The sequence below is a fragment of the Dipodomys merriami genome, unplaced genomic scaffold (assembly GCF_024711535.1).
Source record: "Dipodomys merriami isolate MVZ:Mamm:240054 unplaced genomic scaffold, mDipMer1.0.p SCAF_20, whole genome shotgun sequence".
Taxonomy (NCBI): Eukaryota; Metazoa; Chordata; class Mammalia; order Rodentia; family Heteromyidae; genus Dipodomys; species Dipodomys merriami.
Window position 1 is genome coordinate 27,405,998 of NW_027203382.1, and position 14,874 is coordinate 27,420,871.

The window sequence follows — 14,874 nt, forward strand, 5'->3', positions numbered from 1 at the left end:
CTAGCTACTCAGGAGGCTGAGAGCTGAGGATCGCGGTTCAAAGCCAGCCCCGGCAGGAAAGGCCCTGAGACTCTCCAATGAACCACCAGTAACCCGGAAGTGGTGGGTGGCTCAAAGTGGTGGAGACCCATGACCTACAAAACAAAGCAACACCAACAAAAGGCAGGATTCCGAAGTACCAGAATTTAAGCCAGTATGGGACCTCCGGCCCTGAAGTCTGTATTGGTACAGGGCTAGAGACCCGTCTCACTGGTTTTGTTTTTTTATTTGGAGGGGCGGCGGGGGAGTTGGAGCTTGAACTTGGCCTGATACTCTGCCAGACCTTTCTGCATCTAGCTGTTACTCCACCCCTTGAGCCATGTCTCCACTTCTGGCTTAGTTGGTTAATTAAAGATACATTTTCGGGCTGGGAAGGTGGCTCAGTGGTAGAGTGCTTGCCTTGTATGCATGAGGCCCTGGGTTCGATTCCTCAGCACCACATAAGCAGAAAAAGCTGGAAGTGGCGCTGTGGCTCTAGTGGTAGAGTGCTTGCCTTGAGCTAAAGAGCTGAGGGACAGTGCCCAGGCCGAGTTCAGGCCCCATAACTGGCAAAAAAAAAAAAAAAGATACATTTTCCTGCCTGGACTGGTTTAGAACCTCCATTCTCAGATCTCTGCTTCCTGAGATGCCAGCACCCCTTTGCCTGGTGCTTTTTCAAAAAGTATTTCTTGTGGAATAGTTAATTATTTTTGTTGGTTGTGGGGCTTGAACGCAGTGACTGGGCACTGTCCCCGGGCTCTTCTGCTCAAATAAAGTGCTCCACTACTTTGAGCCACACCTCCGCCTTCAGTCATTTGGTGGTTAATAGGAGATAAGAGTCTCACTTCCAACTTTACTGCTCGGGCTGATTTGGAGCTGTGATCCTCAGATTTCAGCCTCCTGAGTAGCTAGGATTACAGGCATGAGCTACTGGCACCCTACAGAGTATTTAAAAAGATACAAAAGTACTGGTGATAGGTGATCTGGATCAATGCTTGACTGTCATCATAGAGTTCCAGGCTAGCAAGGAGGCCACTTTCCCCCCCAAAAAAGTATAAATGTATTGCCAAGTACACATTATCACTCTTCAACAATTGTTATAAAATTGCCTATTTTTAGAAAAGGTAGAAGAATTTGGCTCTGGATGTAAGGTGTTCGGGTTGGAAGTCCAACTCTATAAATTAGCTGCTGTGTGAGCATAGAGATATTATTTCACTATGCTAAAAGCTTCCTGAGCTAGGGGCTGGTGGTTTGTACCTATAATCCTACCTAGTCAGGAGGCTGAGATATGAGTATTGTGGTTCAAAGCCAGCTTTGGCAGGAAAGTGTGTCAGACTCCCTCTGCCCCAAGTCATGGGGCCTGAACTCTGGGCCTGGGTGCTGTCCCTCAGCTCTTCAGCTCAAGGCTAACACTCTACCACTTGAGCCACAGCACCACTTTTGGCTGAGGAATGGAACCCAGGGTCCCATGCATGCAAGGCAAGCACTCTACCACTGATTCACCTTCCCAGACCAGTGTCATACTCTTATCTCTAATTAAATAGCAGAAAGCTGGAAGTAGAGCTGTAGTTCAAATGTTAGAGTTTTAGCTTTGAGCACAAAAGCTCAGGGACAAAAAAGTTAAAGCTCCAGGATCACCCCCCCCCCAAAAAAAAAGCTTTCTGCTTGTCTGGGGGCCAGTGGCTCATATCTGTAATCTTAGTTACTTAGGCATCTATAAGGACCCAGTTTTGTTTTGTTTTTTTTTTTTGGGTCCAATCATGGGGCCTGAACTCTGGGCCTGGGCACTGTCCCTCAGCTCTTCAGCTCAAGGCTAGCGCTCTACCACTTGAGCCACAGCACCACTTCTGGCTTTTTTCTTTTTGCTTATGTGGTGCTGAGGAATCGAACCCAGGGCCTTGAGCATGCAAGGCAAGCGCTCTACCACTGAGCCACCTTCCCAGCCCCAAGGACCCAGTTTTGAAGCTAACTGTAGCAGACAAGTCCAGTTAACCAGCAGAAAGCTGGAAATGGAGGTGTGGCTCAAGTGGTAGAGCACCAGCCTTAAGCAGAAAACAGCCAGGCAAGAGCTCTACTGAGGCCTGAATTCAAGCCCCAGTTCTGGCACACATAAAATAGCTTCCTGCCCATGAATGGTAGCTCTTAATATGTTAAGCTAATATAGTTATTACTCTTACCTGGTTTCCCATTCCTATGCCCCTCCTCTTTCTTCAATAATATTTAGAGATCAGATGTCTGTTTCTCCTTAAAACCTGTTTCAGTTTTTGGATGGTGTTGGTACTGGTACTTGAACTAAGGGCCTGGGTGCTCTCCCTTAGTTTTTTCACTCAAGGATAAGGTCCCATCACTTGAGCCACAGTTCCACTAGCTTTTTGCTGGTTAATTAGAGATAAGAAAGCCAGCCGGGCACTGGTAGCTCACGCCTGTAATCCTAGCTACTCAGGAGGCTGAGATCTGAGGATCGCGGTTCAAAGCCAGCCCGGGCAGGAGAGACCGTGAGACTCCTATCTCCAATAAACCACCAGAAAACCGGAAGTGGCGCTGTAGCTCAAGTGGTAGAGCGCTCGCCTTGAGCTGAAGAGCTGAGGGACAGCGCCCAGGCCCAGAGTTCAAGCCCCACGACCGACAAAAAAAAAAAAAAAAAAAAAAAAAAAGAAAGCCAGCACCTGTGGCTCACACCTGTAATCCTAGCTACTCAGGAGGCTGAGATCTGAGGATCAAGATTCAAAGCCAGCCTGGGCAGGAAAGTCTGTGAGACTCTTATCTCCAATAAGCCACTCAGAAAACTGGAAATGGTGCTGTGGCTCAAGTGGTAGAGTGGTAGCCTTGAGCTGAAGAGCTGAGGGACAGCTCCCAGGCCCAGAGTTCAAGTCCCACAACTGACAAAAAAAAATAGAGCTAAAAGTCTCACAAACTTTCTTGTCTGGGCTGGCTTTGAACCATGACTCTCAGATCTCAGCCCAATACTGCCACAAAAACAAAAACTAAAACTAAAAATAACCAAACAGTCATACTGTCCATAGTTGCATTGTCCTGGCAGTTGCTCCAAGATTCCTGAGACATCTTTAGCAGGGTGTTCTTTTTATGTCCTTTCTTTTTTCCTTCCTTCCATAGCCTTCTCTTTCTCATTGCACTCAGGGGATTTTTCATGTACTAAGCACTGAGTTATACCCTGGCACTTGAGCTTTGAATACATCTAGGTTTTTTTTTTTTTTTCTCCTCTCTAGAGTATTAAAGAGAGCACACAGAACCCATAGACCTACATTTTCTTTTTCCTTTTCTCTCTTCCTTCAATTTTGCTCTCCTACTATTGAGGAGTTTCCCTTTCTTTTTTTTTTTTTTTTTTTGTCGGCCGTGGGGCTTGAACTCTGGGCCTGGGTGCTGTCCCTCAGCTCTTCAGCTCAAGGCAAGCGCTCTACCACTTGAGCTACAGCGCCACTTCCGGTTTTCTGGTGGTTTATTGGAGATAGGAGTCTCACGGTCTCTCCTGCCCGTGCTGGCTTTGAACCACGATCCTCAGATCTCAGCCTCCTGAGTAGCTAGGATTACAGGCGTGAGCCACCAGCGCCCGGCAAGGACTTTCCCTTTCTCCTTCTACATGATCCACTTCTCCATTCAGTCCAGAATTTTATTCCTTTCATGATTTGCTATTAATTTGACAGGGTGTGTGTGTGCCAATGCCAATGTCGGAGCTTCAACTCAGGACCTGGGTGCTGTCCCTGATCTTTTTTTGTTCAAAGCTAGCACTTGACCATTTGAGTCACAACTCCTCTTCTGGCTTTTGGGTGGTTAATTGAAGATAAATATCTCACAGACTTTTCTGCCCCAGCTGGCTTTGAACCTTGATCCTTACTTTCTCTGCCTCCAGAGTAGCTAGGATTATCGGCATTAGCCACCAGTGCTTGGCAGGGAGTATATTTATTTACTTTTTTTTTTTTGTTGTTGGTCCTGGGTCCTAAACTCTGGGCCAGGGCACTGTCCCTCAGCTCCTTAGCTTGGCTAGCGCTCTACCACTTGAGCCATAGCACCATTTCTGGCTTTTTCTGCTTATGTGGTGCTGAGGAATAGAACCCAGGGCCTCATGCGTGCAAGGAAAGCACTCTACCAGTGAGTGAACTTCCCAGTCCCTATTTATTTATTTTTTGTTAGTTGTGGGGCCTGGGTGTTGTCCCTGAGCTCTTCAGCTCAAGGCTAGCACTCTACCACTTGAGCCACAGCACCACTTCCAGTTTTCTGGTGGTTTATTGGAGATAAGAGTCTCATGGACGGGCTGGGAAGGTGGCTCAGTGGTAAAGTGCTTGCCTTGCATGCATGAGGCCCTGGGTTCGATTCCTCAGCACCACATAAGCAGAAAAAAAACCCGGAAGTGGCACTGTGGCTCAAGTGGTAGAGCGCTAGCCTTGAGCTGAAGAGCTGAGGGACAGTGCCCAGGCCTAGAGTTCAGGCCCATGACTGGACCCCCTCCACCCTCCAAAAAAAAGAGTCTCATGGACTTTCTTGCCCAGGCTGGCTTTGAACCGAGATCCTCAGATCTCAGCCTCCTGAGTAGCTAGGATTACAGGCATGGGATGACAGGCGTGAGCTACTAGTGCCCAGTTTGTGAGACTCTAATCTCCAATTAATAGCAGAAAAAGCTGTAAGTGGTACAAGTGGTAAAGTGCTAGCTTTGACCAAAAGGATCTCAGAAACAGTGCCCAGAGTTCAAGCCCTAGGACTGGCGAAAACAAAAACAAAAAGCTGAAAGTGAATCTGGGTGCCAGAGGCTCATGTAATTTTAGCTACTCAGGAGCCTATGCTATGAGGACCAAGATTTCAAGCTAGCTTTGGCAGAAAAATCCCTGAAACAGTTTTTTTTGTTGTTGTTTTTAGTTTTTTTTTTTTTTTGTGGGTTGTGAGACCAGAACTCTAGGCCTGGGCGCTGTCCTTCAGCTCTTCAGCTCAAGGCTAGTGCTCTACCATGAGCCACAGTGCCACTTCCGGCTTTTTTCATTTTTGCTTATGTGGTGCTGAGGAATCAAACCCAGGACCTCAGGCATGCAAGGCAAGCGCTCTACCACTGAACCATCTTCCCAGCCCCGTCCCTGAGACTCTTTTCTCCAATAAACCACTAGCAAACCGGAAGTGGCGCTGTGGCTCTAGTGTAGAGTGCTAGCCTTGAGCTGAAGAGCGCAAGGACAGGGGCCAAGCCCAGAGTTCAAGCCCCACGACCGACCCCCCCCCCCCCAAAAAAAAAAAAAAAAAAGAAATAGTAGAATTCTGGAAGTGGTAGAATGTTAGCTTTGAACAAGGCAAGTAAAAGCCCAGAGTTCAAGCCCCAGTATCGGTACAAAAATACTTGTATAGTTTATTATTTTTGCATGGACAATACATCACATTAAAAAAATATATACAAGGTTATACAGGAAATATTTCTCCTGGCTGTGTTTTGTAGTTTATTTTCCCAGGAGAGATCATTCTCAATTTCTTCCTATCACAAATTCTAATTGTGTTCTACTTAGCATTTATAGAATTTCTAAGTTCTGACACAGGTAAGCAGGCACTGCTCTTACACTTTTTTTTTAATTTTTGTTTTTTGCCAGACCTGAGGCCTGAACTCTGGGCCTGGGCGCTGTCCCTGAGCTTCTTTTGCTCACGGCTAGCACTCTACCACTTGAGCCACAGTGCCACTTTCGTCTTTTTGTTTATGTGGGAGGGGTCCGGTCGTGGGGCCTGAACTCTGGGCCTGGGTGCTGTCCCTCAGCTCTTCAGCTTAAGGCTAGCGCTCTACCACTTGAGCCACAACAGCACTTCTGGCTTTTCTGCTTATGTGGTACTGAGGAATCGAACCCAGGGCCTCAGGCATGCAAGGCAAGCGCTCTACCACTGAGCCACCTTCCCAGCCCTTTTTGTTTATGTGGTACTGAGGAACTGAACCCAGGGCTTCATGCATGCTAGGCCAGCACTCTACCACTCAGCCACCTTCCCAGCTTCTGGGCGGGCGATTTTAAGCAGTTTCTCTCAGGTGTGAGTCATGGTGTGTGCGCAGCTCAGTGTGTAGAATGCAGTCTGCATGGGGCACACCCTGCGTTCGATCCTCTAATACCGAGAAGGAAAAAAACGATTAAATAAGTTTAAGCCACTGCTTCCTTTCCTTGCAGCCACTACTAAGCACAGGTAGAGAAGGAAGAGCTCAGGCCTTTGCACCCCAACTTCCGTTTTACAGGTAACCTAAGCGAGGCGCTTGCGGTTACCATGGCTCCCGGCGCCGTGAGTCTGACGTAAGCGCCGGGCGCTGAGTGATTACGCGTCGGTTCCTGCGCCCTCTACGGGCCGGGATCCGGGTGGAGGGAGAAATTTAGGCATTAGTGTGGCAGGGTCATGAAGAAGAGGCGGCGGCGGGAGAAAGGAGGAGGCGGTAGGGGCGCGAAACTGCGGTAGCGGCCCGCTGGGTGCGTTCCGGCTTTGTGGGGAGGGCGGCGGTCCTCACGCGGTTTCCGGCCGTGCTTGGGGCTCTGGGCTGGGCGCGGCGGTGAAGCCGCGTCCCGGGCCCCCCTGGCTCCGCCATGTTCCGCAGGGCACGCCTAAGCGTGAAGCCGAATGTCAGGCCCGGTGTCGGCGCCAGGGGTTCCACGGCTCCCCAGCCCCAGCGTGGACGGGAGTCTCCCAGGCCACCGGAGCCTGCAGCCGAGATCGCTCCAAAGACTGCGGAGTCTGCACATGTGCCGGCGGTGGCTTCCGGGGGATCGGAGCCCCAGGAAAAGGCTCCCGTGAGCAGGTAAGCGCTTGCGTGGGGAGTTTGAAGCTGAACACATGAACTTTATTATGGGAGTAGTCCTTCCCCTTGCACTGTCAGCCTTTCCTTTGAGTCTGATGAAACAACTCCCAACTGCAGTTTGTCTCTTCTCCGTGTAGCTGCTATGAATTTTGTCCGGAGGGAATCAGCCATAATAATCTTGAAGACAAGAACAGCCAAGTTACTTGAGAAATTTAATTTACCTTGGGTACTTTGTATGAGAAGTAGTTTTGTTTAAGAAAATTTATTTTAGTAAGAGAGTAGTAGTTTCCCTTCTTCTTCCTTTGCTTTTCGATGCTGGGGAATCAAACTTAGAGTCTCATGAATGCTAAGCAAGCGCTTTGCTGCGGAGCTGTATCCCTAGCTTCGCTTTGGTGTTGCTGACTTATGTCAATGGAAAGGAGAGTCAGGCTGCTTGCACTGGTTTGAAGTAGGCTACTCTAAGATCATGTTTCCTGGACCAAGAAGTATGGACTTAGTACTACATTTGGAGTCAATGTTTTTATATTTATAATATTATTTATATTTATCATCTCGAACTAGACCTATTTTTTTTTTTTTTTTTTTTTTTTTTTTTTGCCAGTCATGGGGCTTGAACTGAGGGCCTGGGCACTGTCCTTAACCTTCTTTTGGCTCAACCACTTGAGCCACAGTGCTGCATCTGGCCTTTTCTGTTTATGTGATATTGAGGAATCAAACCCGGGGCTACATGCATCCTAGGCAAGCAGTCTACCACTGAGCCACATTCCCAGCCCCAAATGAAGTAGATTTTTTTGAAAGAATTTACTCTTTCGTTAAATAAGGATAATATTACCTTCTTTGAAGCTGCATTGTGGAATTTAGAGATGACTTACATAAACTGTTTTATGCCAGACAGGGACAAATACTTGACTCCTAAAAGTTGTTCGTTGGAAAAAATAGAGATGACACTGCAGAACAATTAAGTTTAAGACATTCCAAGTTAATAAGATAGTCTCCTTTTGTGCTATATATAGGAGAAAGCCAGTAAACAGCCAGTCCTGGTGACAGGTTGTATAAGTTGTTTACTTTTTATTTTATGTTTTGCCAGTCATCAGGGCCTGAGTACTGTCACCAGCTTCTTTTTTGCTCATGGTGAGCACTGCCACTAAAGCCTCAGCACCACTTCTGGCTTTTTCTGTTTATTGATCTTGAGAATTGAACCCAGGGCTTCCTGCATGCTAGGCAAGCAAGCACCCTACCGCTAAGCCACATTTCCAGCCCTAGGTATTTGTCACAGAAGATTGAAAAAAGTTTTTGATGGGCTGGGAAGGTAGTTCAGTGGTAGAGCGCTTGCCTTGCATGCATGAGGCCCTGTGTTCGATTCCTCAGCACCACATAAGCAAAAAAAAAAAAAAAAGCCGGAAGTGGCGCTGTGGCTCAAGTGGTAGAGTGCTGGCCTTGAGCTGAAGAGTTGAGGGACAGCGCCCAGGCCCAGTGCCCAGGCCCGGACCCAAAAAAAAACAAAGCAATGTTTTTTCTTTTTCTTTTTCTTTTTTTTTTTGGGTGGGGTCCGGTCATGGGGCCTGAACTCTGGGCCTGGGTGCTGTCCCTCAGCTCTTCAGCTCAAGGCCAGCGCTCTACCACTTGAGCCACAGTGCCACTTCCGGCTTTTTTTCTTTTTTGCTTTTGTGGTGCTGAGGAATCGAACCCAGGGCCTCAGGAAGCAAGGCAAGCAGTTTACCACTGAGCCACCTTCCCAGCCCCAAGAAAAAAAGTTTTTGAGGAGGGGAAGGGAGTATAATTTCCCTGTTGGCGTGAACTGGTGCTGGGAATAATTTTACTTTTTTTTTTTTGTTCGGCCGTGGGGCTTGAACTCTGGGCCTGGGCACTGTCCCTCAGCTCTTCAGCTCAAGGCGAGCGCTCTACCACTTGAGCTACAGCGCCACTTCCGGTTTTCTGGTGGTTTTATTGGAGATAGGAGTCTCACGGTCTCTCCTGCCCGGGCTGGCTTTGAACCGGGATCCTCAGATCTCAGCCTCCTGAGTAGCTAGGATTACAGGCGTGAGCCACCATGGCCCGGCTAATTTTACTTTTTTATCTCAGTGGTGCTCAGTAAATTTCCAAGTTTTCGATGAACCGGTTTCAGAATTTTGACTCAAAATGAAGGTGCCTAATTGGTTACTGTTAATAAAGTTCTTAGCCAGGTGCTAGTGACTCATGCCTGTAATCCTGTCTACTTAGGAGACTGAGATCTGAGGATCACGGTTTGAAGTCCACCCAGCCATAAAAGTCCCTGTGGGACTCTTATCTCCAATTAACCACTAAAAAACTGGAAGTGATGCTGTGGCTCAAAGTAGTAGAGTGTTTGTCTTGAGCAAAGAGCTAAAAGATAGCACTCAGGCCTTGAATTCAAGCCTGACAACCAACCAAAAAATCCCACAAAACTTTTTAGAGGTTTTGTTAATAGGCATAAATTTGTACTTGGTTATTTATTTATTTATTTATTTATTTATTTATTTATTTATTTTTGGGTCCGGTCGTGGGCCTGAACTCTGGGCCTGGGCACTGTCCCTCAGCTCTTCAGCTCAAGGCTAGCGCGCTACCACTTAAGCCACAGCGCCACTTCCAGCTTTTTTCTTTTTGCTTATGTGGTGCTGAGGAATCGAACCCAGGGCCTCGAGCATGCAAGGCAAGCGCTCTACCACTGAGCCACCTTCCCAGCCCAGTATTTGGTAATTTAATATATTGACCAGAAACTAGTCTTGAGAGATTATGCTCTAGAATATTTGTTTTCCTCTCTCTTTTTTATCCATTTCTTTTTTTTTTTTGGTAAGTCTTTGTTAGTTGTAAAAACCAATAGTGTGGCGGGCTGGGAAGGTGGCTCAGTGGTAGAGCACTTGCCTTGCATGCCTGAGGCCCTGGGTTCGATTCCTCAGCACCACATAAGCAAAAAGAAAAAAGCCAGAAGTGGCGCTGTGGCTCAAGTGGTTGAGTTCTAGCCTTGAGCTGAAGAACTGAGGGACAGCGCCCAGGCCCAGAGTTCAGGCCCACGACTGGACCAAAAAACAAAAAACAAAAAAACCCAATAGTGTGGGCTGGGAAGGTGGCCCAGTGGTAGAGCGCTTTCCTTGCATGCATGAGGCCCTGGGTTCGATTCCTCAGCACCACATAAGCAAAAAGAAAAAAGCTGGAAGTGGCGCTGGGGCTCAAGTGGTAGAGCGCTAGCCTTGAGCTGAAGAGCTGAGGGACAGTGCCCACGCCGAATTCAGGCCCCACGACCAGACCCCCCAAAAAACTCCCCAAAACCAAAAAACAACCAATAGTGTGTATGTTCTGTCTTTATGCATTTAATATATGGAACAAAATGCAAAAGGTTTATGTATCACATTGTTACAAGGACTAACATGGAGGTAGGGGGCTTTCAGCTGAGGATGAAACAAACACTATGTATCCTAGATAAACATTGTACCATTGGTCTGTCTCCAGCTCTGAGAAAAGAGTTTAAACTGAAGCTCATTGCTTCACACCTGTAATTCTAGCTACTTAGAAGGCTGAGACTTGGAGGATGGAGGTTTGAATTCAGCTTGGCTGGAGTCATCTAATTAACTAGTAGAGTGCAAGACAAGGGGAATGGTTACTCATGTGGTAGAGCACCAGCTATGAAAGTTGAGTAAGAACTTAGGTCCTGAGTTCAAGCCCCAGTACCTCACCATAAATAAATAAATAAATAAATAAATAAATAAATAAATAAATAAATGGGAGACTTTCTGGTTATTCAGTAGGTTAATGTATTTTTCATTTTTTATACAAAATAACTGAAATTTGAGGAAAGTAGATTTAAATTCTTTTTTTTTTTTTTTAATATAATTTTATTGGGGCTGGGAACATGGCTCAGTGATAGAGTGCTTGCCTGGTATGCATAAGGCCCTGGGTTCAATTCTTTTTTTGGGTCTGGTCGTGGGGTCTGAACTCTGGGCCTGTGCACTGTCCATCAGCTCTTCAGCTCAAGGCTAGTGCTCTACCACTTGAGTCACACTGCCACTTCCAGCTTTCTTCTTTTTTGCTTATGTGGTGCAGAGGAATCGAACCCAGGGCCTCATGCATGCAAGGCAAGCGCTCTACCACTGAGCCACCTGCCCAGCCCAGTTCTTTAGTACCACATAAGCAGAAAAAGCCAGAAGTGGTGATGTGGCTGTAGTGGTAGAGCGCTAACCTTGAGCTGAAGAGCTGAGGGGCAGCTCCCAGGCCCCACGACTGACCAAAAAAAAAAAAAGTGTATATTATATATTTATATGATTTTGTTATTACTAAGATGTTGTACTGTGGGGTTACCATTTCATAAGTTAGGTAATGAGTTCTTTTTTTGGTCAATTGTGGGCGCTGTTCCTGAGCTCTTCTGCTCCACTAGTGCTCTACCACTTTGAGCTACCGGGCTACTTCTGTTTTTTTTGGTGGTTAATTGGAGATAAGTCTTACACACTTTTCTTTTTTTTTGTCGGTCATGGGGCTTGAACCCTTGGCCTGGGCGCTGTCCCTGCGCTCTTCAGCTCAAGACAGCACTTTACTGTACTGCTGAGCCACAGCACCACTTCCCGTTTTCTAGTGGTTAATTGGAGATAAGAGTCTCATGGACTTTTATGCCCGAGCTGGCTTTGAACCGGGATCCTCAGTTCTCAGTCTCTGTAGCTAGGATTACAGGCACGCTTTTCTGCAAAGGATGGCCTGGAACTGTGATCCTTATATCTAAGCCTCCTCCAGAATAGCTAGGATTATAGGTGTGAGCTACTAGTTTCTGGCTATTTTTTTTTTTTTTTTTGACAGTGTCACCTCTTCCTTTGTTTTCCCCAGTTTCCTCCTCCAGCCCATGCAGATAAGTTACATAGTTCATTTTTTTACATAGTGTATACTGAATACAGATTTATAATCTTATAATACCCTTTTTTAAACATTATAACATTTTAATTGATACATAATTATGCATGAAGTACAGTGTGATATTTTAATATAAGTATACATTATATAATGATCAGTTCTGGGTAATTATTACATTAATTGATACATTTTTCACCTCAAAAGTTTCTTTCTTTTTTTTTGCCAGTCCTGGGGCTTGAACTCAGGGCCTGGACACTGTCCTTGAACTACATTTGCTCAAGGCTAGCACTCTACCACTTGAGCCTCAGGCACAATTTCCAGCTTTTCTGTTTTTGTGGTACTGAGGTAATTGATCCCAGGGCTTCATGCATGCTAGCAAGCACTTTACCACTAAGCCCCATTCCCAGCCCAAAAGTCACTTTTTTAAATACAAATTTTTTTCTATCCTTTCTTTTTTAGTACTGGGGATCGAATCCAGGATGTTGCACTTGCTAGACAAGTGCTTTGCCAGTGAGCTACATCCTAGCCCATCTGTCATTTCTTTATGTTGGGAAAATCCCCTTTTTTTTCTTCTTATCTTTTTTTTTTTTTTTTTTGGTCGGTTGTGGGGCTTGAACTCTGGGCCTGGGCGTTATCCCTCAGCTCTTAAGCTCAAGGCTAGAGCTCTACCACTTGAGCTACAGCACCACTTCCGGTTTTCTGGTGGTTTCTTGGAGATAAGAATTTCATGGACTTTCCTGCCCGGGCTGGCTTTGAACTGGGATTATCAGATCTCAGCCTCCTGAGTAGCTAGGATTATAGGTGTGAGTCACTGGCACCCATCGAGGAAATTGAGATTTTTATTTATTTATTTTTTTGGGTCCCGTCATGGGGCCTGAACTCTGGGCTCTTCAGCTCAAGGCTAGCGCTCTACCACTTGAGCCACAGCGCCACTTCCGGCGTTTTTTCTTTTTGCTTATGTGGTGTTGAGGAATCGAACCCAGGGCCTCATGGATACAAGGTAAACGCTCTACCACTGAGCCACCTTCCCAGCCAGAAATTGAGATTCTTAATTCCAAGTAACCACCAGAAAACCAGAAGTAGTGCTGTAGCTCAGAATGGTAGAGCAGTAGCCTTGAGCTGAAGAGTTGAGGGACAGTGCTCAGGCCCAGGCCCAGAGGTCAGTCCTTATGATAGACAGACAAAACAAAACAAAACAGTTTTAAAGAAGACAGGGTTTGGTGGCTCACACTTGTAATCCTAGCTCCACAGGAGGCTGAGCTATGAGGATTGCTATTTGAAGCCAGCTTGGGCATGAAAGTCTCTTGAGACTTATCTCCAGTTAACCAGCAAAAAAGTTGGAAGTGAAGCTGTAGCTCAAATGGTTGAGAGCTAGTGCCCAGGCCCTGTGTTCAAGCCCCAGAACTAGCAGAAAAGCTAAGCACCTGTGACTCATGCCTGTAATCCTAGCTACTCAGGAGGGCTGAGCTGAGGATCTTGGTTCAAAGCCATTCCAGGCAGGAAAGTCCATGAGACTCCTGTCTATTAGCTATCAGAAAACTGGAAGTGGAGCTATGATTCAAAGTGGTAAGAGGGCTAGCCTTGAGTAGTAAAAGCTTAGGACAGTGCCCAAGCCCTGAGTTCAAGCCCTGCAACTGACAGATGCAGGGTGTGGAGGGTGAGGTAGTTGGGAGGATGGGGAAGGGGGAGGGTGAAGAAAACAGGGCTGGATGTTTATCTTCACATCTGTGTAACCCTAGCAGAAGCTGAGATCTGAGGAACATGGTGTAAAGCCATACTGAGCAGGAAAGTTTTTTTTTGTTGTTGTTGTTGTGTGGCTTGAACTCTGTCTGGGTCTGGGTGCTGTCCCTCAGCTCTATTTGTAATTTTTTTTGTCGGATGTGGGGCTTGAAATCTGGGCCTGGGCACTGTCCCTCAGCTCTTCAGCTCAAGGTGAGCACTTTACCACTTGAGCCACAGCACCACGTATGATTTTCTCAGTGGCTTATTGGAGAAAAGAGTCTCATGGACTTTCCTGCCTGGGCAGGCTTTGAACCATGATCCTCAGATCTCAGCCTCCTGAGCGGCTAGAATTACAGGTGTAAGCCACTGGAGCCCAGCTTCACTGGTTTTTTTTTTTTTTTAGCATGAGAATTTACTGTTTTGAATTTTTACCAAGCTAGATTTTAAAATTAACACATATAAAAGAAGAATCATTGGGGGCTGGGAAGGTGGTTCAGTGGTAGAGTGCTTGCCTAGCATGCATGAGGCCCTTGGTTCGATTCCTCAGCACCAGATAAACAGAAAAAGCCAGAAGTGGCGTTGTGGCTCAAGTGGTAGAGTGCTGGCCTTGAGCTGAAGAGCTGAGGGACAGCGCCCAGGCCCAGAGTTCAGGCCCCACAACTGACCCCCCCCCCCCAAAAAAAAAGGAGGGCTGGGAAGGTGGCTCAGTGGTAGAGTGCTTGCCTTGCATGCATGAAGCTCTGGGTTTGATTCCTCAGCACCACATAAGCAGGAAAAAAAAAGCCATAAGTGGCGCTGTGGCTCAAGTGGTAGAGCGCTAGCCTTGAGCTGAAGAGCTGAGAGACAGTGCCCAGGCCCAGAGTTCAGGCCCCACAATTGGACCACCCCCCCCCCCCAAAAAAAAAAAAAAGGAGTCATGGTGCCTTTTTTTCCTTTTAATTTCAACAGGGATGAAAACACTGGTGGTGAACATAAGGTTGAAGAATCCACTAATGTGTCCACTACTGCTTCACAGAGAAGAAAACGAGTATCAAGTACTTCTAGTGTAGGGAAACCTAGTGTCAGTGTTCCTTCACAGTCTCATCCCTTATCTACAGTTAATCAAGACACTTCACAGCCAAACCCCATTACAACAAGAGAGAAGCAGCCATGTTCAGACAGATACCGAATATATAAAGCCCAGAAACTGAGGGAGATGTTAAAGGAAGAACTGAGAAAAGAGAAGGTAAGTGAGTAAAATCATAATTTTGATGTTGCCTGTTAGATTTCTGTTTTTTAGGTTAGTATGGCATACTTTGGAAAAAGAAGTAGGCATCTGTATTATTAGGGTAGCAAAGCCAAATCATATCTCTTATGTTATTAAAATTTCTCCTGTTAGTATAATGGTTGAAAAAAACAATGGACCTCATCAAGTATTTTTTTCTTTCTTCTTTCTTTCTTTTTTTTTTGTGTTGGTCATGGGGTTTGAATGACTAACGCTCTACCACTTGAGCCACAGCACCACTTCTGGTTTTCTGGTGGTTTATTGG

General features: G+C 46.3%; 1 protein-coding gene across 5 annotated transcripts in view; it reads left to right on the plus strand.

The window, feature by feature from the left end:
* Positions 1 to 6,337: 6,337 nt before the first annotated feature.
* Positions 6,338 to 14,874, plus strand: part of Bdp1 (BDP1 general transcription factor IIIB subunit) — a 105,183-nt gene continuing 96,646 nt past the window's right edge. For all 5 annotated transcript variants that reach the window (XM_070031314.1, XM_070031315.1, XM_070031318.1 and 2 more), the window contains exons 1-2: positions 6,338 to 6,772; positions 14,294 to 14,570. In XM_070031314.1, the coding sequence (XP_069887415.1) occupies positions 6,561 to 6,772; positions 14,294 to 14,570 (489 nt within the window). In that variant the 5' untranslated portion in view covers positions 6,338 to 6,560. The remainder of the gene's footprint in view (positions 6,773 to 14,293; positions 14,571 to 14,874) is intronic.